The 27,003-nt window shown below is 38.8% G+C and overlaps 1 protein-coding gene across 5 annotated transcripts in view; it reads left to right on the forward strand.

The window, feature by feature from the left end:
* Positions 1 to 18,440, forward strand: part of wwc3 (WWC family member 3) — a 54,392-nt gene extending 35,952 nt beyond the window's left edge. Inside the window, exons 6-23 of one of the 5 annotated variants that reach the window (XM_034314801.2) lie at positions 660 to 789; positions 2,395 to 2,541; positions 3,538 to 3,599; positions 5,339 to 5,587; positions 7,121 to 7,210; positions 7,638 to 8,191; positions 8,571 to 8,700; positions 10,009 to 10,092; positions 11,167 to 11,253; positions 11,393 to 11,588; positions 11,795 to 11,971; positions 12,078 to 12,178; positions 12,663 to 12,807; positions 13,178 to 13,327; positions 13,440 to 13,532; positions 14,655 to 14,906; positions 16,041 to 16,168; positions 17,556 to 18,440. In XM_034314801.2, coding sequence (XP_034170692.1) covers positions 660 to 789; positions 2,395 to 2,541; positions 3,538 to 3,599; positions 5,339 to 5,587; positions 7,121 to 7,210; positions 7,638 to 8,191; positions 8,571 to 8,700; positions 10,009 to 10,092; positions 11,167 to 11,253; positions 11,393 to 11,588; positions 11,795 to 11,971; positions 12,078 to 12,178; positions 12,663 to 12,807; positions 13,178 to 13,327; positions 13,440 to 13,532; positions 14,655 to 14,906; positions 16,041 to 16,168; positions 17,556 to 17,622 — 2,842 coding nt within the window. In that variant the 3' untranslated portion in view covers positions 17,623 to 18,440. Of the gene's footprint in view, positions 1 to 659; positions 790 to 2,394; positions 2,542 to 3,537; positions 3,600 to 5,338; positions 5,588 to 7,120; positions 7,211 to 7,637; positions 8,192 to 8,570; positions 8,701 to 10,008; positions 10,093 to 11,166; positions 11,254 to 11,392; positions 11,589 to 11,794; positions 11,972 to 12,077; positions 12,179 to 12,662; positions 12,808 to 13,177; positions 13,328 to 13,439; positions 13,533 to 14,651; positions 14,907 to 16,040; positions 16,169 to 17,555 lie in introns of all 5 variants that reach the window. The other 4 variants (XM_034314792.2, XM_034314798.2, XM_034314804.2 and 1 more) reach the window with 4 other exon arrangements.
* The last annotated feature ends 8,563 nt before the right edge of the window (positions 18,441 to 27,003 follow it).

Consider the following 27,003-nt stretch of genomic DNA (forward strand, 5'->3'; position numbering starts at 1 on the left):
TCTACACATGATGTGTGTGTGCGCGAGTGTTGGGCTATATGACTATATAATATTGATGCCATGATAAATTATGTCAGATTTTTCATAGGTATCAATGTATCACAAGATTGTTTTATAACTTTTTTTATGACATTCTACAACTCTGGAAGAAGTAAAATTTTTTTGTATTGTGCTGTGATATATAATATATTGTCATATCTCTCACGCTATGTGTGTGTGGACACATGTTCTGTTGCTTTAAGGGGAAAAAAAAAAAAAAAAGCACAATGAGAGGCTTTACCAGGACTGGCTTCAGTTTCATTTGTGTGTTCGTCATGAATTTAAGACCAGTGGTTCATCCAATAAGAAGTTAAACCAATATTATTCCAGCGTGGCTAGTGGGTTAAGCAGACTATCCAACCAAATCCACGAGCTCCTCGAAGGCTTTCACAATCCCATTGCTAATGTGCATTTGAGATTCGAGTCTCGTTTATAACTCAATGCTCAGTTTTACTTTTACCCCTTTCTGGGAAACTGTGCTGATGTGTGCGACGAGACCCGGATACTTTCCTGTAGTTTGTTGTGTTTAGTCTGCATATCATGGTGTCATGGAGTCACTGCTGGAAATAAAGACGCAGGAGTTATTCTGATGTTTGTCTATCGTTGTGGTTTCATTACAGAATTGACCGGAAGATGTCCAGCAGTCAGACGAATTATAAACTGGATGAAGCGCAGGCCATCTTTAATGAACTACGCAGCATAAAGAAGGCTATCAGCTCGGGCGAGAAGGAGAGGCAGGACCTCATCCAGGTGAGCTGCTGCTCTAACACTTCCATCACCCTCTTCTTCTCCTGCACTATCACATAACACACCAGGCGCATTTGGGCAGGCTGTTAGCACTACTACAGGCAGTGTGAAACTGACTTCATAAAACATTTTTCTTTAATAAAATGACATGCATATGTGAGAGAAACAGCTAAACCTGTTCTCTCGATGATGGTTGGGGTAGGAGGAGGTGAAACAGGACTTGATATTATTGGTTAATATTCTCCCCAACTGTGCTTTCATGGTTGTGTAAGGGGAAAAAAAAAATCACAAGACGATGGATAAAGAATTTAATCTTTTGAGGGATTACTGCTGATGAATTATGCAGTTTGATGAGGGACATGAATTAACATGGTTAAATTTTTTTTTTTTAATTTGTAGTTGTCTTTAAAGTCCCTGGCCCCTATTTTATTTTATTTTATTTTATAACTTTTTTTTTTTTGGTTAAACTTCATAGCATGCTGAATACTGCCACCATGTGGGAAATATTTTGTCCCCACCTTACAGTATAAAGTGCATCTTAAACTTTATAAAACAATTTTTTTTCCTTTATTAGAACATAATAATGGTGCTCAAGTAAGAAAATTCTTGCTCTCGAACTTTTAGAACTTTTTTTTCTTTTCTTTTTTTAGGATATCGGGAGATTAAAATTTCATTAGAAAATCGGTATTAGGATTTAACATGTGACAAGTGTTATTGTGTCATAAAATGTAAGAGCCAATCATGTTCCGATATGCAAATGCAGAGCATGCAGCACAAACATTTACTACAAAAAGGATGTAGAACCATGTAGGTTTAGGAGAGTTTATGAATTTCTTAATGAGGTATGTTTTGTGCTTTTCTGTAAACTAATGACATTATATGGCACAAATATATCAAGAAACTTTTATTCTATATAGAAACCATTTTATGGCTTTCAAAATGATTTGGCTGACTTTAAGCATTGTTTTAAAGGGCTAATTTTTGAGCTATACTGAATAAATTGATCGGACCAAGGAGTACCGAGTCTGGCCCGAGAGACTTGTGCTGTCATTTTGAAGAAATTTTGCCACACAAATAAAAACTGAATGAATCCTCTGAACTTGTGTCATAGTATTAAGTATTAGTGACTGGACTTGCAGCTCTGAACAGAGTGGAAAGTCTGCAGCACCACCTATCACCTACTTACAGTGCTGTTCTGGCATGTTTACCCCGCTGATTTCAAGCCAGTTCACACCTCCAGACCCTGACATCATGTTTACCTTATAACGTCAATGGTGTGTTTAGATACAGCGGGGATTCCCCACCATTCGGTAGAGGAATGATGAAATGTGTTCATGAGCTCAACGCAAGGCCAAATCTTACTACTACAATGCATTGATTGTTTCCTGATGACTAAACAGATTTACAAAAACAATCCCCTGAACTGTTGGTCTAATGAATGAAACCTTCATATAAATAGCGAAACACTACCATTTAATTTATTTGCCTTGAATTCTATGTGACATCCACGAATAGCTCGGATGATATTAAAAATGTCACAGCACCAAATCGATCCCTTTTTCATTTGCCTCTCCTCTTTCTGTCTTTTTCTTGTCTCTTTCTGTGCAGAGCCTGGCTAAGCTGACGGGGAATTTTCACAACCTTTCCATCAGTGACTCTGTAAATGAGGTGGCCACCATCTCCGTGGCTCCGGGAGACTCAGTCAGCGGGCAGCAATACACCGACGCCGGCTGTCAGACTGACCTGATTGGAGAGGTCAGTAATGCAGAAAAAGTGGAAAGAACCTGGAAAATTTTATACAGTGCATGAGAAACAGAAAGCACAAGGAAAATAGTTTGGCAGTGACACTAAGGTCTGTATGTAAGGAATAAAATATAAGAGGGTGGGAGTCTGGGGGAAGACTCTCCCATGGCAGAAGAGTTTCTGAGTATTGCAAAGCGCTGACACTGGAGACTCCTTCACTAAATGTTAAATAAATGTTGCTTTACAGAAAGCTTCACCATGCCAACAGTTATGTTTCTGCTGTTAAATAACAGCACATCTTATTAAATCCATTTATTGGTAGCCTTAGATTGTGTGAAGCATCCGCTATCAAATTGAGTGAGTTGTTAATGTAGAAATAGATGAGAACAAGTATATTATAATAAACCTGTAATTTAAATTGCAGGCAGCACTATTGTCAGATCTGTGCTTTAATAGAAAATTAATCAACACATTCTGACCAATCAGATTCAGGAATTCAGTAGTTCTGCAGTATAAAAGCACTATGTGATGGAGTGTGTTTTCCGTACGCAGTGTACTTGAATGCACCATTCACAATCGCTCTTATTTCACACAATGGGGGTAAAAGAGTTGGGTTTAAAACATAAACAGTCTAAAACCTTGCATCTAAAGTAACATTTTCACAAGCAATTCTATAAAAAGCATCATTATAAGCTTTTGTTGCACCAAATCAGATTGAGTGGAGATTAATTTGAGCTTAATTGGAGACTAAAATTTGCAATTTCTTCAGCAGTACACAGATTTACTCTTACAAAATTTCTCCCATTAAAACAAACCAAGAGATGGGACCTCTGCTAAAGATTTAACTTCGTAAAATGCACTGTAGATTTAAATACTTCAAATAATTTATAAAATACACTGGCTCTGAGACAACATACCAGACACCAGATTTTTTTTAACTTACTACTGCAGTTCACAGCAGGATCATTTTTGTAATTTGTGAACTTGTTTTTCCACTTTGATTCCCAGGATTCGTCCCCATTAGTTGACAAAGTCAGGCTCACCTGGCAGTATGAAGAGGCCAAGAAAAAGTAAGTCCAACTCTCCACATGACTCTAGAATACTGTTATTTTTTCCCCTCTAAAATATATTTCTTTAAGTATATTTTGTGTATTTTTTAATTTCCCATGTGGCAATGAATCAGGTAATGGTATGTACAACAAAAAGACTACATTTAAAATAAGAAATCCACTGTATCATATGCAAGTGTGTTGTATAAGTTTGGTTTATTTGCACTGTCTCTGTGTTTAAGCTTTAAGCCTCCAACAGAAGAGTTTTTGAAGATTACTTTTCTCTGGGCTGAGAGTCTGGTGATCACACGCTTTATCAGCTGTGTGACTCCGTCTGGCTCTGTTTGGTTTTTCTGTGAAACGCAGACTTGCCCAGGGCAGGAGTGTCTTCAGTCATGTTCACACTGCTACCATTAAGAGTCATGTAGATTCACTCTGCCTCATGCCTAGTACTGAAACTGGTTTATGTGCACATTTTTGCTAAGTTTGACCCAGAGACCATTTGTGAAACGTCTTATTCTGCTTTTATTCTCCTCTATGTTTACAAAATGTCATGATTACACTAAAGACAACGCAGCACTGCTCCATATATCACACTGACAGCAAGAGGACCTTCCTTATGAGACGCTAGTTGCCATGGTGAAAGTGCACGCTAGCCATGGAAAAATGAGTGGACGGGGAAAACCTGTGGAAACTTGCATGCTCTCTCACTGAGTCATGCCTTCTGAAATCCAAAACACACATTTCAGGATCTACCAATGGCTCACTCATGTTTTACTACATGCTGTTAGCAGGCAGGAGCTATAACTTCCAAAATGATAAGGTCACTTTTTACAGCTGTTTCAGACTCTTTAAAGCTGAGCTGTCAGACTCCTACAGAGTTTACCATTCTTATCTTATTTAACATCTGTCTCGTAATTACCAAAGCCTTCTTATGTTCAATTTAGTGTGTTATAAGAAACTCTTGATTTATAGAACATTTCTATCTACAGAATTATCTGAATATCTGTAAATATTATATGAATATTCTAGCATTTTTTTTTAACTTGGCTTCTATTTACCACATCTATAGTGTATGGGAAATTGCTGCAAAACAAGAATTTAGCAGGTAGCATTGGTACCTCACAGCTGCATGGTCCCTTGATCCATCATGAGTTTGGTTTACTGTCTGTGTGGAGTTTCACATGTTCTCCTCATGTCTGTGTGAGTTTACTTCGGGTTCTCCGGTTTCCTCCCACCTCCCAAAATCATGTCGGGAAGTTGACTGGCTACTCTAAATTGTGAATGTGTGTGTCTGAGGTGCCCTGTGGTGGACTGGTGTCCCAACCAGGATTGTAATTCCTGCCTTAAACCCAGTGTTCCCGGGAGAGGCTCTGGATCCACCTCGACTCTAACCTGATAAAGCACTTATTACAGATGAATGAATGAATGACAGAATGTAGACTCTTTGTATTGAGGAAGGAATGGAAAACCTGCATGCTAGAAGCTTAAAATTGAAGTCTAAATGCAGTTGTTTGGGTAGTCAACACTCAGTTAACTCAGAGGATCATGTCGAAATTCTTCTCTGTGGTAATCATAGCACATCTAACGCTTTGCTCTTCTGGGGGGACTCTTAATAGTGCTCTATAAAACCCTACAACAGAGGCTTTCCTTTTCAGAAAATCTGCAGAGCTAGAACTGTTAACCATCTACCGAACTCTTGAAACGTCGAAAAATTGCACATATTCTCACATCCTCACTACTCTGCATCTCCCTTTCAGAGTGTCCAGCATCCAGCACCAGCTGGCCAAGTTGGACAGCGAGAGCTGGTCAGGACGTGCCGAGGCCGATCGGGATCGTGACTGTCTGCAGCTGCTGAAGGAGAAGGAGGCGCTCCTGCAGGAGCTGACCCTCCTCAGTGAGCAGCATCACCCCCCGGAGGTGCTGGTCCAGCTGGAGGAGGAGAGACACAGGCTGGAGGAGGAGGTGCAGAAAGCCCAGAGCTCACAGAGCCAGGGGGCCAACCAAAGGTCAGCATCCACATGCTAACTAAGTAAGGTGATGTGTTTTGAGATGAAGAATGTTCCAGTTTGCTGGACTGCATGTGTGCTAACTGCTGCCTGTAGAGACTAAACCCAAGAGCCTCCATGACAAGAGGTGTTATCAGCAAGAAGACACAGAAGAGCAGTAAACATTTGATATTGAATTCCAAACCATCATCATGGAGGCATTGTTGTGCATCACAATCACTCAGCCATGGTGGTCTAGTGTAGATGCTTTTGAGTAAATAAGGGCACCCTCATTGCCTCAGCAGGGGCACAGAGGACGCCGTAAGGCAATGCTGATTTGCTGCTCATGAGGAATGATATTGTGGCGCCAGTAAAATATTCATGAAGGTTATTTTATGATAAAATGTCATTGGACACTATAATCCTGGGCACAAAAAATAGGCCAAGACCAAAATGGTAAATATTAAAATTGTAATGGTCTTAAACAACAAATCATTGGTCAGAAAATTAGCAAGAATTAAACAAATGCACTCCTGAGACCTGCTGTGCCACCATTTGCTCGTTTACTTTAGCTGCAGTGAACAGTTTGGGGAATAATGATTAAAATGTTTGATGCAAAACTCAAACTAGCACGTATCTGCGTGTATAAAATCTTCCAAAAATATCTTCTGGAATTTTATTTATTTTATTTATTTATTTATTTTTTAATTATAAAAAGATTAGTCATTATGTGGTTATCTGCCACATAATGACTAATGGGCTGCCACCTCATGCAGCCCATCAAGGGCCCCAAGGCTTAAACATCTAAAGAAATCAAAGGGGAAAGCTATCTCATGCTAAGTTTCTTTATCTATTTGTTTAATTCTTTCTAATTTCCTGACCAGTGATTTGTTTGTTAAGACCATTAAAAGCAATAATATTTTGCCATTTTTTGCCCAGGAGTGTATGGGCATGTTCATTAAGGGATTAAAATGTCATGGTTGATGTGTAGCATTAATGTGTTTTTTTTTTTTTTTTTTTTTTTTTTTCTTTGTACCATTTAAAGATAAAATATTTAGTTAATAAAGTAATAGAAATGTTGGAGAACATTGATTGAGACCAGTCTGAATTCAGTTTCTGTCAGAAGGTGGTGGGGAATCGGTTTAATTATTTACTAGCTGGATGTATAATTACTGTGTAAACCTGCAGTGACTAACATGGCTGATGGAAATTCTAAGGAAAACTAAATTTAAGTAAAATATTCTAGAAACGGTGGTATCCAGCTGATATTGTGAGGCAGGATGTGGGTTGTTTTTTGTTTTTTGTTTTCTCCCCCCTCCAAAAAGAACATTTACATTTGCTGAAACTGATGTAACTCAAGTCTTGGGTTAAACACAACTGAAGCAATTAAGCACTTTGCTAACGCTCAGACCTAACGTTATCTACTTGGTATACTCTGACAGGATACATTTTAACAGTTTATTTGGAATCCACGACTGGAATGAGTTTGTTCAGACTGCATTGAAATATAGTCATTTTGTGTGTGTGTGTGTGTGTGTGTGTGTGTGTGTGTAGGATACTGCAGCAAGAGAAGAGGAACGTGTTACTGAGACAGTTGGAGGAGGCGACCCGCATCACAACCTATCTCCACTCTCAGCTCAAGAGGTATGATTTACACATCCATGCGCTTGTCTGCTTGGACTTGAAGATGTCTTGACACTCCAGGTGACTACTAGGCATGACAGAAAACATTACACTGCAAAGACTATGTAATCATTTGGTAGTGAGTGTTGTGCTGGTACGAATATGTCAAGAAAGTTCGAATATACTTCAGGAAGTGCCTGAGGGAACAACCTTTGGCCTGTGATGTTTTCTCTTCATGTAACCTGGCTAGTAAGTGTATGCAGTGTTTAAACGCCCACTGCGACAGATTATACACATGTACTAACATCACACACGCTACCACCGCAGTGTCACAGCTATGTGAAGATGGCCCACGTCCCAAATAGTTGCAATTTTATATTACAATAATATTGTTTAATCAATTGATGTAGTCATAAATAAGCTTATATTCTCTCGTCTCTCTTCTCAGTCTCTCAGCCAGCACCCTGACCATGTCCTCCAGCAGCAGCCGTGGTTCTCTGGCCTCAAGCCGGGGCTCGTTAGCATCTAGCCGCGGCTCCCTGAGCTCACTCAGCTTTACCGACATCTACGGCGTGCCCCAATACGAGCGCCAGGAGGCCTGTGTGGACATTCCTGAGCCCACCTGGCGATACCCCATGCCTGTGGAGCCTTCCTGCAGAGACGTCTCTTCTGTGCTAGGGCCCAAACGGGTCCATGAGGCTCCGCAGTCTCTCACGTCCCTCTCGTCGCGCTCTTCTCTCTCCTCCCTCTCTCCCCCCAGCTCTCCCATGGACACACCCTACCACTCGGGCCCTCCGGACTGCCCCCTAACACAAATGACTGAGGAGTACATGGAGCTAGCCGGCCGCGGCCTGGTGCTAGAGGGCCTCCGGGGCCACACTCAAACCCACCAGGTAACCGCTGTTCCAGGAGAAGGAGAGGCAGGAGGCTCTACTACAGCTCACCTACTGGAGGCCAAGGGCAGCAGAGACGGTGGTGTTCAGGGCCTGTACAGCTCTGCAGGTGAGGAGTGACACTGGAATAAACATAACAACCTTTTGCATATCGTTTGGCAGATTTTTATAAGTGTCCCAAAAATGTAAATGAGTTCATGTTAAGATTTTAAAAGGTGCAACATGATGATTAAGTAATCAAACATGTGCTAGCCAAGCACACAGACACCTGCTACTGCATTTTTACTCGCCACTCATGAAATCCTCCTTGGTACCGTTGTCTTCACTTTTAAGCAGGTTTAGTTTTTGGAAAAAAAAAATTTTATCTCCAAAACAAAGATTAATCCCTGGTTGACTGTGTTAAATTGTTAATGTCATGTTGTGTGCCATGTGTCTATCGGCTGTGTGTGTGTGTGTGTGTGTGTGTGTGTGTGTGTGTGTGTGTGGAGGTGCAGGAGTGACTCTACGCTCTAACAGTGTGAAGCGGAGCGGCCGCCGCAGGGCTCGCCGCGTCTCTGCCGGCATGAGTGAAGACGTGTTAGCCACGGATAGTGGAGTGTTTGAAGCCTGGAGTAGAAGGTTAGAGTGGCATTTTTAACATATACACACACACAAACACATATCTCGCACACTCAATACAAAAAAATTCAAAAAGCACATGGAGGAGTATTTGTCAAGAATAAATTTTGTAACCTTGCAGCCATCCATGACTAGGTGTCTAGGAGAGCACGAAGCCTAGGCACAGAGATGCTAACCAATCATGCTGTGTTTTCACACTCAAAACCTGGGACTTCATTGGCATAGTCGCGGACTTTTTTTAATTTTTTTATTCAGACTTCCAGCATTCTAATGATCTTTTAACAATATACTTTTACTCTGTCGTTTCATCACATCTTATAACACAGATGTTGGCATACCGTATAACAAATTCACCATATAATGGATTTATATAATAATTTCTTATATAAAAAGGCCCTGGTTAAAGGGGAGAACTGGCATCAGCGACCCCGGAGATATAGATTTGAAAAACCTAAAAAATCAATTTAGTCTGTGGCTAAATTCTGGCAAACAAAAAATCAGTTTCTCGCCAGCTTTGGGTGTTTCTGTCTTTAACATATTTGACACCACAAGCTTAAGACATCATGAATATATTTTGTCAAATACATGGAGATGCTTTTATTTACTTTATAATCTTCTTATAAAGGTCATGCTGGGTGAAGAGCTAGTTTAACAAACAGCAGTACATGCAGCCAGTCTGCTTAAAGATGTCTAAAACCTGGCTAGCTAAGTGTGATTTCGATACCAGCGGCCAAAATGTCTGTGATGCTCCTTCAGTTCAGGAAAGCATGTAGTTTTCATGATTATATATAGGTATAGTAGAAAATATCGAAATTTCACCATATCAGGTTTTTCCCAAAATATGATTTAAAAAAATAACACACACACTATTTAACTAGCATTAAAATATGTAATATTATTCCTGTTTCTACATACATTTTCATGAATGGTGAGAAGCTGCTTTGCACAGGAGTGTGTGAAACTGTGTGATCTTCTGTCCATTTCTTGTGCTGTTTGAGAACCCTGAGAGCACATGAAGCGTTTCTCTGGCACCCTGCTGTAACCTTTCACTTACCAGAAACACTTCCAGTACGACGATACTAAGATAAGCAGTGCAAACCTTGTTCATGCCATGCACGTGTTTCTCAAGTAAAAAAGAATCCCAGACCCTTTTCCAAAACTGAGGTTTACACACACATTATGGGAATATGTTATTAATATAAAGCAGTTTGGGTTATTTTTTTGTTTGTTTTTTGTTGATGCATGTGATTTTCTGTATTGCCTGTTGATGTCTGTGTTTTGATCGTTATGCGAAATGGTTCTTCCCAGCAGGACAGAGGAGACAGACGAGGTCATGCTTAACCGAGATGCAATCAGCACTCCAGAATCCCCTCAGGTCCAGCTGGGACTCCTGTAAGCCTGTCTATCTCACTCCTTCTCTCTCTATCTCTCGCTCTATCTCTCTGATTCTCTTTGTAGTTCACCACTCATCCCACAGACCTGTTTTGCTTCTAGGGATCATTTTCACTGTAAAATAATTTAGATAAAATTTAAAGACCCCCTGGTTACAACACAGACTTTTCAAATAATTTGAATTATATAAACAGCATTTTTCCTGTTTCGTTTAAAATTGTAGTTCAATTTAATTTGACTATCTGTAATGAAGCATTTTTGAGATGCACAGAATGTTTTGGACAAAAAAAATAAAAATTAGTCATTTTCCTCAAGGCCCTACCTGCTACAGAGTTGATTCACCATCTTAAAACATGACATTCTGATCAATATGCAGAGTAAATATAATAGTTTTACATTTACATATAATACATTTTACATTTTTACATTTCACATTATTTGTTTTATTTGCTAGCTCACATATGTGGAATGATGTAATTTAAAAGTATTTTAAATAATACAAGGGTGAGACAAATGAAAACCTTAGAAGTGTGACAGAAATTAGATTTTAATTGAATTTTACAAAAAAATAAAATAAATTAAAGTTTTCATTTGACCCACTCTTATAATATAATTATAAGTGTGAATAATGTCAATAATAAAGTGTATTTTTATTATTTTGTCATTTTTTAATGGAGCATTAATTGACAGTTTTTAATTAATTTCAAAAAATTATTCTTTCTATTTTAAAAAGCAATAAAATTCATTTTTTTTAAAAATGGAAAAGAATTTTTTAAGGTGCTTGAATTTTCCAGTTCCATTTTTCAGTTTCAGTTGCTACAATTCAGATGGCTGGTATAATATTATACTTATTTAATTTAAGTGACCAGACGATTGGGGTTATTATAACTAAATAAAATACTGTATTAATGCATAGTGAACTTCAGTCATCAGGTCATTAATAGAATGAAATGCCTTGACATACACCACTTTGAGAATTACTCTGAGAGTGACGTGACGTGATGTTCATTGCCTCTGGCCCTGCAGAATGTTGGTGTTATTTCTGATCAGGCCATTCTGGGTTCATTTCTGCAGGTATGATTCCAGTTCCATGTCTCTGCTGCTTCACGTGCTCCAAATGAGAAATCTGAGCAAGGCCACTGTGAGAGATGGCTACAAAGTGTAAGTCTGCTTTTCTTTACACATGAGCTTGTGTAGTCAGAATACACGAGGAATGTATAGAGGCTACTTCCCGGCCATAACTGAATCTACAGGTGTTTTTTTTTTTTTTTTTTTTTTTTTTTAAATAATGTTTTTTTAGCTTTGTGAAGGTGCATGTGCTGCCCGTGGACTCCAGTCGGCCATGCACGTACTACTGCTGCAAGGCCCAGGAGCCACGCTCAACTCTCAGCTTTAATGAGGGTTTCCAGATCCTGCTGCCTGCAGGGGGCGCTGTCTCCCACGCCCTGCATCTGCAGCTCTGTGCTCTTGGACCCCTCGGGCACGATGAACTACTGGTGAGACGAGACTTTACACACACTGTTACCGAACTATGCAATTATGAACAATATTAGAAATAGGTGATGGTTTCCATAAACACCACTTGTTTGGTTTTAAAGTCTAACCATCGCCGTCAGTTCCCAACCTCTATATTAGTGGTTGATGGCATTTTGTGTGTGTGTGTGTGTGTGTGTGTGTGTGTGTGTGTGTGTGTGTGTGGCAGGGCTCAGCTCAGGTGCCACTAGCTGATTGTGCGAGCAGCACGGAGATGTTGTTCCAGTGGCACCGTGTGCAGCTGCTGCAGCAGGAGAACCACAGGGCTGAGCCTAGAAGCCTGTGCCAACCTGGACACAGTGTGGACGAGGAAGAGGAGGAGGATGAAGAGCGTAGCAGAGCTCAGGTAAGGACACAGCTCACTGAGAACACCTAGCTCAAACTGTGCACATGTTTACTATCTCTAATCCTCATATACTGAGAGATCTCTCCTGTGTTCTGCGTGTCTGAAGGTGTCAGCGGTGGCTCAGCTGAACGAGGGGAAGAGAGAGCTGGATATGAGTGAGGAGGAGCTCGAGAGGAAGGAAGAGCAAGGAGAGGCTGTGTCTGAGAGGTACATTATTATGTAAAACAATCCTTGAATGAAATTAAAATATACCTGAATATCTAAATATCCTGTTCACACATGTTTGTGTATAAATATGATCATCTTTTTGTAATTAAAATCTGTCACTGACTCAGTACATTCCTCTGTATGTTATCATCATTATCATTGCTGCTGCTTTAATAACGGTCAGTATTAAACTTTTGATAAAGTAGTGAACTCTTGGGAACATCTGTATCTTTAAACTGATACACACATGTGCCACTAATTTTTATATCTAATACAGTAAAGCTTATCACTTGGTGTTAGGTTATGATAGCCTCTGTAACTTTTAGTAGCCTAAACTGATTTATCAGTATCAGCAAAAATTGATCACAAAAGGGAAAAAAGAATAATTGGACTTCTGTGGTCTGATCTAGTAAGAACTACATTTTTAACAAGTCAATCCTATTAAACCCCCTGCAATGTGTTTGTGTTTGCGTTTGTGTGTTAGGAGTTGGCAGGCTGAATCAGTGGATAGTGGCTGCAGTAACAGCACAGCGTTCGCCTCTCCGTGTCCCGAGGGTCTGTGTGCTGAGGGCTTGTGTATAGCCACCGGGGGGCGCTGTGGCCCTCATTCAGACAGGTCTCTCATAAAGGTAACTCAGTTACATACGCTTAACTTTTTCCTATTTTCCCTTAAAATAAAAAAAAAAATAAAAAAAAAAAACTGAGAATTTTTTTTTTTTTTTTTTTTTTTTTTTAAACATTTTAAAAAGTTAGGAAAGAGCCAGTGAAGATAAACAAGTCCTTGGTTTGTGTTTACAGAATGTTACTTTGCACATGTTGTATTACTTAAAAAAAAAAAAAAAAAGAGTTTATTTAAATATAAAAAGTAGGGAGAAGTCTTATGAAATAAAATGGCAGTAATAAATATCTTTGGTGTAAACATTGGTCAGTCCTAATACTGCTCTGTGTCTACATGTTCTTGTTGTTTGTGTACAACACACACACTTCATATGCTCTCAGGTTGACAAGGCAACCAACACCGAGCTAATGCGAATGCAGCCTAAGGAGAGGCCAGGGCGATATGGACACGGCCCCCCATTCCTGCGCACAAGCACACTGTCACGCTCACACACATTCTCACCTGGAGCCCGCAGCCAGTATGTCTGCAGGGTGAGTGTGAGACACACACACATACACATACACTTGCAAAGCTGTTGTATCAAGATTAGCTGCATTTGGGGCTCATTTTCTTGCTCTCTCTCTCTCTCTCTCTCTCTCTCAGCTGTACCGCAGTGACAGTGACAGCTCCACTCTACCAAAGAAGTCCCCCTTTATCAGAAACACTCTGGAGAGAAGAACACTGAGATACAAACAGGTGAGCAAAAGAATCATCCTGAATAATGACACCATGGCTTTCTATAGGGAAAAAGATACTTTGTTCACCTTGATGCTTCTTAACTTTATATTTCTATGGCCTGCATTGAGTTTTTTAAGTATGACAAGTTGTCATACTGTAGTAATAATATCATTTTCCTCCGTCATGAAAAACACTAGGATTATTGGATTTCCATTCAGGCTGAATGAATAGCAGTGTTTGCATACTGTTTGAATTTTCATGATGTTACTTAACTGAAGGCAGAAATGTTCTGCTTTTAATCACCTAACACAAGTCTATTAGAAAACAGCGTCCCCACATCCTTTTGGCTCCTTGCCTTCATAATTCCAGAAAAACTATGTGAATAAATTCAAGTGTTTTATGGTATAAATTGTTATCTTTTGCTTATTATTTAAAACTATGCCTCACTTCTAATTAAATACAAACAAAGTTTGTGTCCTAAAAGTGATTTTACATGTAAGTGTTTAACAATTTCCAACAGGCATTATGTCAGTCTCTCTTTCTGTGAGTTGAGCATATAGTACTCCATGTAGGCTCTACAATGCCAGTATGTTCTGCCTCATGTAGGATGTCTATATAGTCAATATAAAGCCATTTGGTTTAAAAAGAAAAAAAAAAATCAAACCAAGAAAAACCCAAAACATTTGCACCTCATTTTTGGGAGATTTTGTCTGAGCTAGTATGAAATACATTTTAAACAAGTTCTATCAGGAAGTCAGTCCTATTAAACCAGCTGCAATCTGTGTTTGTGTGTTGTGTCTGACTGTGAATTGTTCCTGTGTGAAGACTTAGTGGATTTTTACATGTCAAAATTGTAATTTAAATGTAAGTGTAATGCCTACAAAGTAAATTGTGTAATAAATATGTAAGAAATAACTATGTAAACACAGTAAATTGCACTTTTTTAAATATAAAATGTAACTATGCGTCACTTGTCTCTCCTTTCAGCAATTAAAATTTTAATTCAAATTTTAAATTTGTAGAAATATAAATGTTTTGTGCATCAAGGCAGAATCTTTCAAGAAAGAATTATGAATTTCTCCCCAGTGTCACAAAGTCAGTTTGTATATATAATGTGTGTGTGTGTGTGACTTGCAGCAGCCTCACCGTTCCTCCCTGGCTGAGCAGCCCACCCGTACCTCCCTGGATCTGGAGCTGGACCTCCAGGCGTGCCGCACACGGCAGAGGCAGCTGAGTGAGGAGCTGAATGCTCTGAGAGAGCTGAAGATGAGGTTGGAGGAGCCGAGTCAGAGCGTTCAGGGGCCTCAGAGTGTCCGTGGTCCAGTGGATCTGCCTCACTGGGCCCTGAGGGACGAGCGCTTCCGCAACCTCCTGCGAGAGGCCCACAGACAGGTACTGCACACCTACACACATCGCAGTAACACTGTGGAGTGAACAGTAGGACAGACACTTTAGATCAGTGTTATACCTGACGTGTAACTGTACGTGCACGTGAGCACACGGTTGCTAAAGGCACAAACTCACCTGTTTGTGGGCTAGAAGGTGGGGGAGGGGTGCCAAAAATGACTGGCCATCCGATTTCCTTGTCAATTTTTATGTCAAGTTAAAATATTTTGTTAGCAACAAGCTAGTCAGCTAACATTAGTAATAATGAATTCATGATGTATTTACTTCCTCAAAACAGTGAACTGTATGGTAGGTGTTATAAATTTAACCAGCTAATGTGTCTCTGTTGATAGATCTGAACTAAATACTACTATAAACTCATTTACAGTAATGAAGTGAGAGTTTGTTTACTGTTGACAATGTGAACAGTATGGCATCATATGCTGAACTCAAGGTTTAGAACACCTTCCTGATTTCCAGATTCCAAAAAGAATGGGCGTTTTCTTTGTTTTTTCCTAGTTGTAAGTAGCTTTAGTCAAACAGAGCATTAAATTGTTAGCATTTAACTTTAGCTGTTCTGTGAAATGTATTTATGAATGTCAAACAAATACAAAGACTTCTGTTCAAAAATTTTGTTTTCTAAAATTGCTCTGTATGACCTTATATGTTTAAAAAAGTAATTATTTACTAATCTAGAAGAGTAGTATGTAAAAATACTTGGAGGTGGGTTTGTATGAGAGGTTTGCTAATTCACATGCTAACCGTTTTATAGGAGATCATGTAAAAAACTTAACGTTAACAATGGTCTCAAATTAAATAAATACACAGGACAGCAATCTTGTGTACTTGTTGTCATAGTGAAAAGAAAACCATGGCCCTTACTCACTGCTGTGCATCCGTTTCTGCTGTTATTGCATCTTCTCACAGATTTTTGGAGATGGTTCATGTAGTTTATGATCATGAGCAAACAAGATTTTTAATCATTTTTAGTGACTTTTGGTGTACTCACATCTCAAGGAAGTTTGGTATTTCATTTATGGAAGTGTTCTCATGTTCCTGCTTTTAATCTCCATTTTCTGGTTTTATTTTCTTCCCCCCTCTCTCTCTCCCTCTCTCTCTCTCTCTCCCCCTCTCTCTCAGGCGATGCAGAGCAGACAGGAGCAGAGGCAGGAGGAGGCAGCTGAGAGGAGGTTGCGAAAGGCCTCTAAAGAAGTGCTGCAGATGAGGGGCCAGAGCCACAAAGAGCCGCTCCCTGTGCACACTTTCAGGTACACCTCCAGCTCCACATTGCATTTTCCCCCGCTGTTAGTACCTCAACATTCGAGCTTGAATTGTGAGCTTAATGGTCTGAGTCTTGTGTGAATCTTCTTATCTGGTTAACAGGGGTGTAATGATTCAGTGATTCCAATCCATCTGTCTGTGTTAATATTTAAAATTCCGAACAGCGTGTGTCAGGCAGAAGTTGAGAGTTCAGTCCTGACTGAATTGATACAAGTCCTTCTGTACTGTAAAGTCTGATACACACAGCTTTTTACTGTATTACTATTACATATCATTATCTTCTTCATTAAAAATAAACTTTGCACAAATCTGAGACACATTTGTATTGGACGTTAAATTATGTAAGAAATAACCAAGCATGCTGTTATAGGAAAATATTCAGCAACAGGGTGGAGTTTCTGTTATCAGTGCAAAATGGATCCACTTCCTATAATAGCACATTACACTGTGTTTATACTTTATTACTGTGGTTATATACCTCAGCAATTTACCAATGATTCATTTATGTTTTAGATTTATTAAAGATTGTGCTTTAATCCATGTATAGTTACATTTAATGTTGTGGAATAAGTCACCAACAGTCATTCCCTTGATTTCCATTTAATAAGACAAAAAATATGTCCTGCAGACTTTCCTGTGGTGGAAAGCTTAAAGTTACAGCTTTACCTCTGACTGTTACAAAGTGCTGACACTTGAGACGCCTTCCATAAAAATAATTTTTATAATCATTGATGTGGTGAAGTTTTTTGTTAAGAGACATTTATTTAACATTTATGGTAGGAGTCTTGGTTGTAAGCTCTCTCAGTTTCGGGAGAGCTTTACGTGGTGTGTGTGTGTGTGTGTGTGTGTGTGTGTGTGTGTGTGAGAGAGAGAGAGAGAGAGACAGATGGGGGGGGCTGGTGAGGGAATGACTGTTTATCTCAGTTTTAATGTTAGTGAGAACTAACTCCGCAATATTAAATCTAACTATAAACCGTTTAAAATGTGCAACATGTTGTTCATTAATAAATTAAACGTTGTAATTGTTGGCAAATTGCCATTGTATAAGCCGAATAACACACTCCAGACCATGGTGTTATATGAAAATAATGAACCATGATGCATTATTTTTGTATAACAGCACAGACTGTCAGGTTTTATTCCTTACTTTAATCAACACCGTCTGAACAATCAAATATGAGAATTAATCAGAGCTGTGGTATAAATCATAATGAATCATTGGCTTATTTATCATTCATATGCTGGATCATTGATGTATTGTGATACTGAGATTGTATGATTGGGTAAGTAGAGATGCACACCCTTACAGAGTCATGTTCTCTGTCTCACTTGGGCTCTGCTCCGACGTTCTCATCCTGTCCTTTACTCTAACAGAGAGAAGATGGCTTTCTTCACTAGACCAAGGTTCAACATCCCACCGCTGTCAGCCGACGACGTGTGACTCCCCTCCTGGACGCCATACTATCAGATATGAAGTATTTGTGTTTATTTTTTTGTATTCATGCCCATGAAGTAATTAGAGCAACCGTATATTTCAGCACAAAGAACAAAATGAAAATTATGCAAATTTCAACATTCAGCTGCAAAAAGGTGTGCGTGCGTGCGTGCGTGTGTGTGTGTGTGTGGGTGTAGATGTGAGCAAGTGTGTATGCACGCATCCGTGCACACACCCATGTGTGTGATTTTACTATGTTTTGTGTAATTATTGACATCCTGACTGATTTCCCTTCCTGTTGTAGGGAAACAGTTCTTTTATAAGAGAAGAGATGATCTTTTACTCCTGTACAATGTACTTCTGAAACTGTCTGTGCTTATGTGAGGCTGGAAGACGGGAACAAAGTCAGTTTAGACAAATTCACTGTACTGTAACTTATTTTATAGTACTTTTCCTTGAAGGAAATAAAACTGCTTCCTGCTTTTTTTAATGTATTTTATAAAGCGTAAAACAAATAGCACTTACTGTAAGTGTTTGACGTACAGTAGAATGAAACTTTCAGCTGATTTTGTTTCTGTTACCTGATTGTTTGGTGTTATTTGCCTAAAGTGTCACTTTTTTTGATCCACTTTTATTACAGTTGTCATTGTCATTTGTGCTATTGTTTTATTAAAAATATTAATATTATTACTTGTACTTTTCAATATATAGATGACTATATGAAACACTGTTTTCAGATTTTTTTTTTTTTAATGGCGTCTGTAGGAACATCTGCAGTGTTACCTCTTTTGTAAAGATCAAAACCATTAAACGGTAAAAGTGCAGCTATTTGTGATCATTTGCAATCCTTTATCTGTGGTCATTACATCCACTTTAATACAGATTAGAAAAACAGTATAAATAACATCTACATTTATATTTACAGCATTCAGCAGATGCTCCTATACAGAGTGACTTACAGAGTCTCTATCAATAACATCTTCATACTTGCACTAATAGATTTTGATGTAGAAATACTATAAAGCTAAATCCCTGTTAGAGGGAAGCGCTTTACATTACGGGTCCTCTAACACCATTTGCTGCCTTAGTTAACATTAACAAACAAGTAATTCTGAATTAAATGTATAATGTAACAGAGTAAGTTAATGCATGTATTAATTGATGTTTGTCTAAAGGTTTTAAATCATTAATGTTTTAACTAATGTTTATTCAATCCGTAACTAAAACTTAGCAGCAAAAAGTCTATTACAGCTTCTTACTAAATATTGATAACTGACAGCGTTGAATATTGGAACTTACTTCAGCCTCAGACCGCAAACATGTTCAGCTGTTAAGGTGTTATTCATACTGGTCATTATGGGTGATAAGTAAATACATTTTTAAAAAAAATTATGAACAAGTGGACCTTTCTTGTTGCTGATTTTTGTGCCTCAAATACCCTTCAAACACAATATATTTCAAACAGTTGGAAACCTATTGACAAAAAGGTATTTCAGACATTTGACCTTGCTGTGACCTTGACCCTGTTTGGCTCAATTCCAAAATCTGCTGGGTAGCGATAACTCCATATACACTCCTGGGCAGAAAAAATAGGCCAAGCCCAAAATGGCAAATATTAAGATTTTAATGGTCTTAATAACAAATAATTGGTCAGAAAATTAGCAAGAATTAAACAAATGCACTCCTGAGAGCTCTTGTGCCACCATTTGCCCGTTTACTTTTGCTGCAGTGAACAGTTTGGGGAAAAGCTAGAAACAGGGAAATTCACTTATATAGTCTTCCTGTACGCAAAGGTAAAAATCATGAAAATGATTAGAATGTTTGATGTAAAATTCAAATTAGCACATGTCTTCTGGGATGTTTTTCTTGAAAGATTAGTCATTATTCAGTTATCTGCCCATCAAGGACCACAAGGCTTAAACATTTAAAGAAAACGAAGGGAAAAGCTATCCCATGCTAAGTTTCTTTATCTATTTGTTTAATTCTTGCTAATTTCCTGACCAATGATTTGTTGTTAAGACCATTTAAAGCTTAATATTTTGCTGTTTTGGTCCATTTTTTTTTGCCCAGGAGTGTAAATCCTACAAACATCTAAGCACTCGTTCTTGAGATATCACACTAAGGTGCATCTCAGATGGACAGACGAACCGAAAACACAATACCTCTGTCTCCTACTGGTGGAGGCGTAGGAAAATGTCTGTTAAGGGTACCTTAAGAAAGAAAGGTCAGAGGGGTTTTTATTTTTGTTTTTTGGGTGGTGCAGATTTAGTCTTTAGTCTTTGTTTAATGTCTGTTATGGTTGTAATGGCAGTTATGGTCATTTTTTTTGTATGTCTGTGTATACTCCTGAGCTTGTAGATGGTGTTTGTAGGTGTTGTGCAGGAGAGGGCGCTGTCTTCACTGTATCAGCCTCTTTCCTTGGTTTAATCAGCACCAGAACAGGCCAGATGCAGGGATCAGAACATCTGCCTACTGAAAGTGCTCTATCTTATACTGATGGTCTTTAGCCAAGAAGAAAAATATTTCCTGATAACGATACAAAACAGTGTAGCTACAGTCACTGAGCAAATCAATTCATTTGTATCCCATCTGTAGGGACAAAATTCTGATATTTCTTTACATATTCTTACAAGATCAAATTAATTTCATATGCAACCAGTATTTAGTCATTACACTAATGACCAGATTTTTGGGCTTGAATTAGGAGCACATTTTCATGATGCCACCTTTGTATCTAACACCAGAGCAACGGACTTGTGTTTCTGGTTTAAAAACAGTCAGGAAAATCCTGTTCATTAATTATGTTAAATGTTACTGAAGCATAAGAACATAAACCCCTATTAGCAAACTTTCCATGGCAAAGTCTGGCAGCTGTTCAAGAAAAACCCACACATTAAATGTAATTATTGCATGGGGCGTTTTCCTGTGAGAGGGCAGAGTAAGCACTATGCTACAACCCTAAATGCCAGAGATCTGCACTCTCAGTTTTCCATGATCCCCAGTGGCCCAGAATAACTGCCCTTAAAAAGGACCACCAGAGTTACTATTTAATAGAAAAGCAGAATTTGTTCCCCTGAGCACTTAGGCCTGTATTTTAAGTGGATATAGGATGGGTAAAAAAAAAAAAAAAAGGGTGATGTCAAGAAAATACACACACTTGCTCACTGTGTGGTCACCCAGCAGCCAGGTCTCAACCCTGGACACAACACAACATGTGTGTGAAATTATCAGAATGATCCAGAGAAGAAGATAATCACCGTCATCACTCTATTTATTTATTTATTACCCTTTATTTGGTGTAGACTTGTAACACTGCTCTTACCTGTGGTATTTAACATGCGCAGGAGTTTGCTCTTAATAAATACAGAAGAGTGCAAAAGTTTTCACACTTTAATATTTCAAATTCTGAAACCAAAACATCTATCATCTTACGTTTCATTTAAAAGACCACAAAAATTATGAAGTGTTAAGGAATTAAGAGAGAAACTCTTAGTGAAACAAAGCTGTTTGGGATTTCTGTGGTACTCTTTTTATTATTGCATTCTTTTCTTGTCTCTTTGGTAATTTTTTTCTTCCTTTACAACGCATTCCACTATCATAATGATTAAACATCTTGATATATTATACCCGTCTCCACCGTGGTGAAAGATTAATATCTTTTCTGTTTTTAGTTTTGTACTCTTGATTAAATTCAAACTCCGTTTTAATTTTTTATGATGCTTTATACTGTTGATAATAATCTCCTTAAATGCCTTGATATTTTATACCCCACTCCAGCTCATTATTTCAATATATCCTGTTTTTAGTCTTGTCCCATTGAGTCTTAAATTGAATTTTCGCCTAAAATAAGATTTAACAAATTAAAACATGTTGATTTTTAAAATGTATTAGACACCTTGATGAGACATATTTTTTATAAATAATAATAAATAATATTTAGGCTGTATGTTACTGAATTGTAACTGGAAAAGACCATCAAGTGAACATAAAATGTGTAGAGGCACATTCTTGACTCAAGGACCAACAGGGATACAAACTTTTGGATTCACCTGTAGTCAAATGAGAGGTTGAATGTATTTAACAAATTAGTTAAATGACATATGGAGATGGCCACCTCTCTCACTCTCATGCTTATATTCAGGCCTGCTTTCCACTTCTTCTTCTTCAGAGAGTGACCTTCAGAATGTGTTGATACTTTAAGAGATACTTTAAGAGATGAACTGTCGTGTCAGGCATCAGTACAAGCTGATCTATAATGATATTGATTTCTCTCTCTCTCATACTGCCAGATGGAAATTAGCTCCTGTTGTGCTTCCTCTTTGCCTCCTCTGCATGTTTCACATCAGTTCTCTCTGATTCACTGCTAAAGCCAAAGTTTTGGCAACCCATCGCCTTTTCTCTCACTGGAATCTCTTCTATTTCTCTCTGTTCAGCAGCAACTTTCTCTCATCCTGACATTTCTTTTTTAAGCTAAAATTGCTAATTCCCACCCACTTGCTAATACACACCCCAGCTATATTAGAATAGCAAAGACTAATGACGCGTACTCTCTGTGCAGATCTGTAGAGCACCTCTCTGCACTAATCCTGGACTTCAGGTATAATCCTTATGATAAAATGAATTTAGGTTTGAGCCATGTATCTATCGACTCTGTCAATTTTTCAATTCAATAAGCTTTACTGGCATGACCGTATATATTTACAGTACTGCCAAAGCTTTACAGAAAATAGAAGAACTGTCATCAACATAGTTATAAAACTAATGTTTTATAGAAACATGGAGATTGGAGATTAGAGGCGATATATTAAATCTATCTATCTATCTATCTATCTAACACTGTATATATCTCTCTCTCTTTCTTTCACACTCACTGCCTCTCTGTCTCTATGACTTTTTCTGTCTCTCTCTATCTCTGTCTGTCTCTTGCTATCTCATTATCCATCTGTCTGTCTATGATGTCAGTCTGTGATGGTATCTCTCTGTCTGTCTTTTTCTATCACACTCATTGTCTCTCTCACACTCTGTCTCTTTTGCTGTCTCTCTGTCTTTTGCCACATTGTTGCTGCCTCTCTCTCTCTCTCTCTCTCTCTATCTCACTTCCGGTGTGATTGTTGGGGGTGAGCGTGTGGACTGAGTGGTGTGAGTGCGTTTGGATTCTGTGAGTGAATCTTTTTTCTCTTTTCTTGGCTTTTCTCTTTGTTAGTTGTTTTTGTGTGTTTTTGGTTTACGGTGCAGTTGTTTTGGGCCGCGTGCTGCCTGTTTTCTCGGGAGCATGCCGGCCCCGCGCTCGCAGTGTTTGAGTTCACTGACCCGGCGTCATGGAGTGAAAGTGGCGTCCGGGGTTAGTGTAGAGAAATGCTGCCTGGCAGTGGGTGATGTTGTTGGGCATGAAAACATATTGTCTGCCTCCAGGATGAATAACGCTACGGTTATATTTCTCAGCACTACTGAAAAGGCTAACGAACTAGTTGAGACAGGGATTGTTATTGATGATTTTTTTACCTTTGTGCTTCCACTTTCTGCACCATCAAAGAAAGTCACATTGTCCAATGTACCACCGTTTTTAAGTGATGAGGTATTAGTTAAAGCTTTGTCTCGTTACGGTAAACTGGTTTCTCCTATTAAAAAGATCCCCATCAGTAGCGAATCGCCTTTCCTGAAGCATGTTGTCTCGTTTAGGCGCTTTGTTTACATGATTATGAATGACGATGCTGAGTTAGATGTGTCCTTGCACTTTCGGGTTGATGAGTATGATTACATTATTTACGTAACAACTGATAAAATGAAATGTTTTAATTGTGGGCAATCTGGTCATTTAATCCGTGCTTGTCCCGCAAAAAACTCAAACGACCCGTCAGCTGATGGTGACGTTGCCGCTGTCGGAAGTGACGTGGTAGTTAACGCTGAACCCGATGAAGCAGGACCGTCAGACGAGGCCCCGGGTGTATCAGGGATAGGAGTAGTGAAGGATAAGAATGATGATGCTTTACCTGTGATCACACCAACTGATGCTAAAGAATTAGCACCTAAAAACACAGTTTCTGGTGTAGAAGTGTCTAATGCTCAGGCGGAGATAGCCGTTACTGAGACAGATATCCTTTTAAACGATGCTTTCCACAATGACTTGCAATCTACTGTGAGAAATGTACATGATGACAGTCGAATGGAAACAGAGCAGGCAGATTTTAAAGTCCCATTAAAAAGAAAGAAGTCTGGTAAAGCTCCGATTGTTAGACATGCAAAGAAAGCAGATATAACCGAGCCAAGTGATCAGGATGAAACGGAAAGTGACAGTGAGTTTTCTGATTCGAGTGTTAGTCTTTCTCAGAGTGACTTTTCTGGACGTCATTATGAGGTAGATGACATTAAACTGTTCCTCAGAGCTACGAAGAATAAGAGAGGAGTGCGCATTAACGAATACTTTCCTGACATAAAGCAGTTTGTTGAGAAAACAAGGTGCTTCATGATGGAGGGCTCCTTTACAAATAAAGAGGTTTATCGATTGAAAAAGATATTGAGCAAACTTAACTCTGAGCTCAGTAATGAGGACAGTGAGAAAGCCTAATGCCACGTATTGTAATAGAATGTTCCTGTGGGCAGGGATTTTTTTCTTTTCCTTAAGTATGTGTCATGTTAATGTTGCTACCCTGAATCTGAATGGTGCTAGAGATATGCACAAAAGAGCTTCATTATTTGAAGTAATTTATCAGAAAAAAATTGATGTCACTCTGTTACAGGAAACACACACTGATGTTAATAATGCTGCTGATTGGGCAGTAGAATGGAATGGGATTGCTGTTCTAAGTCACAATACTTCACTGAGTGGTGGAGTTGCTATTCTTTTTGCTAAGAGTTTCAGCCCACGCTCTTATCAGATTGAAGAGGTTATTAAAGGGAGACTTTTGAAAGTAAGAGCCTCTTTTGAAAATGTTGTATTTGTTTTTATTTGTGTATATACACCAACTTCAGCTGTTGAAAGAATGCTATTTCTAAATACTTTGTGCTCTGTTTTACAAAATGTTGGTGTTGATGAATATTTATTTTTGGGTGGTGATTTTAATTGCACAGAGTCCAACTTGGATAGAAATCACATTGAACCCCATTTACCTTCACGTCAACGTCTTGTTCAGCTAACAAAAACACATGAATTAATTGATATTTGGAGACAGCTTAATGGAGAACAAAGACAATACACTTGGACCCATGTTCGTGATAACACGATTTCATTGGCAAGACTGGATAGGTTTTATGTTTTTAAACATCATGGTAGTATTGTTCAGAGTTGTGTTATTATCCCATCATGTCTTTCAGATCATAGTATGGTGCAGTGTTGTATCTTTTTAAACTCTATTAAGCCAAAGAGTGCTTATTGGCATCTAAATACCACCTTATTGGATGATAAGTGTTTTAAAGAAAGTTTTAAAAATTTCTGGGATGTTTTTAAAACTACAAAGAATTCTTTTAGAACACTGCAGCAATGGTGGGATTTTGGGAAAGTTCAGATAAAACAGTTTTGTCAACAATACTCCCAGAATATCACTAGAGAGATAACCCTGACTTTGAACACCTTAGAGACTGATATTTTAAAATTGCAAGAATTGGCTCACTTGCCTGGGAATCAAAGTAATGTGGAGTCTCTTATAAAAAACAAGAAAACTCAGTTGTCTGATCTACTAGGGGTTAAAACACAGGGTGCTCTGGTCAGGTCACGTTTTTTAAGTGTAAATGAGATGGATGTACCCTCAAGGTTTTTTTTCAGTTTGGAAAGAAAAAATGGACAGAACAGGGTTATTCATGCTTTACGTTCTGAATCTGGGGTATTGCTGACTGACCCCAAAGACATTCGTAAGAGAGCAGTCACTTTTTACGAGTCTTTATATAAAAATGAACTGAGTCCAGATTATAGGCATGATAGTGATTTCTTTGACAACCTTCCTCAAGTGTCAGAGGAAGTTAACGCAAAGATTTCAGGTGCCTTGACCATGGGGGAACTCTGGAAGGCCCTCCAAGGTATGGAGCTGGGAAAAGCACCAGGGATGGATGGCCTGCCAGTCGACGTCTATAAGTCATTTTGGTCAGAGCTTGGAGAAGACTTGCTGGAGGTACTGAATGACAGTTTAGCCGGAGGGCTATTGCCGTTGAGCTGCCGCAGAGCAGTCTTGACTCTCCTACCCAAGAAGGGTGACCTGACGGACATCAAGTGCTGGCGGCCGGTCTCCCTCCTGTGCAGTGACTACAAGCTGCTCTCTAAGGTTTTAGCTAATCGGTTGGCAGAGGTTATGGACAAGGTCATACATCCTGACCAGACATACTGTGTCCCTGGTAGGTCAATCTTTGATAATGTTTCCCTGATTAGAGATCTTCTCGATGTCTCTAAGGTGCTAAATCTAGATTGTGGTTTAATATCATTGGATCAAGAGAAAGCCTTTGATCGTGTTGAACATGTTTATTTATGGAGAGTTTTGAAAGCCTTTGGTTTTTGTAAAAAATTTATAGATCAGGTGAAAGTTCTCTATAGTGATGTTCAGAGCATTCTCAAGGTCAATGGTGGTTTGTGTGCTCCTTTTGGAGCCTGTAGAGGTATCAGACAGGGGTGTTCACTTTCTGGTATGCTTTATTCTTTGGCCATAGAGCCTTTGTTACAACAAATAAGAATGAAACTTCATGGTATATCTTTGCCAAACTGTGATGGCAATTTCTTATTATCAGCGTATGCTGATGATATAGTAGTTATGATCAGTAAGCAAAATGATGTACAGGTTTTATCTGAATTGCTTGGAAAATTTAAAGTTTTATCTTCTGCTAATATAAATTGGAATAAAAGTGAAGCACTACTGATAGGAAGCTGGAAAAGTGGAAAACCGAAACTTCCTGCTGGTTTACATTGGGGAAAAGAAGGTTTTAAATATTTGGGGGTCTTTTTAGGCAATGACACAACAGTGCAGAAAAACTGGGAAGGTTTAATAGAAAAAGTCAAAGGACGCCTAGAAAAATGGAAGTCTTTGTCCCCAAAATTGTCATACAGAGGACGCATTTTAGTTATTAATAATTTGGTGGCATCTTCCTTATGGCATAAGTTTGCCTGTGTAGATCCTCCTTTGCAGCTGCTATCAAAAATCCAGGCTACCCTGGTGGACTTCTTTTGGGATAAATTACATTGGGTCTCACAAAATGTTCTGTTCTTGCCCAAGGAGGAAGGTGGTCAAGGACTAATTCATCTCCAGAGCAGAATTGCAACCTTTCGTCTGCAGTTTGTGCAAAGACTGTTGGATGGACCATCACGTTTTAGCTGGCGTGCTGTTTCATGCCTGATTTTACGTAGTTTTGCAGGTTTGGGGCTGGACAAAGCACTTTTTTTGATGGATCCCCTAAAACTGGACACCTCCA

The sequence above is a fragment of the Pangasianodon hypophthalmus genome, chromosome 2 (assembly GCF_027358585.1).
Source record: "Pangasianodon hypophthalmus isolate fPanHyp1 chromosome 2, fPanHyp1.pri, whole genome shotgun sequence".
Taxonomy (NCBI): domain Eukaryota; kingdom Metazoa; phylum Chordata; class Actinopteri; order Siluriformes; family Pangasiidae; genus Pangasianodon; species Pangasianodon hypophthalmus.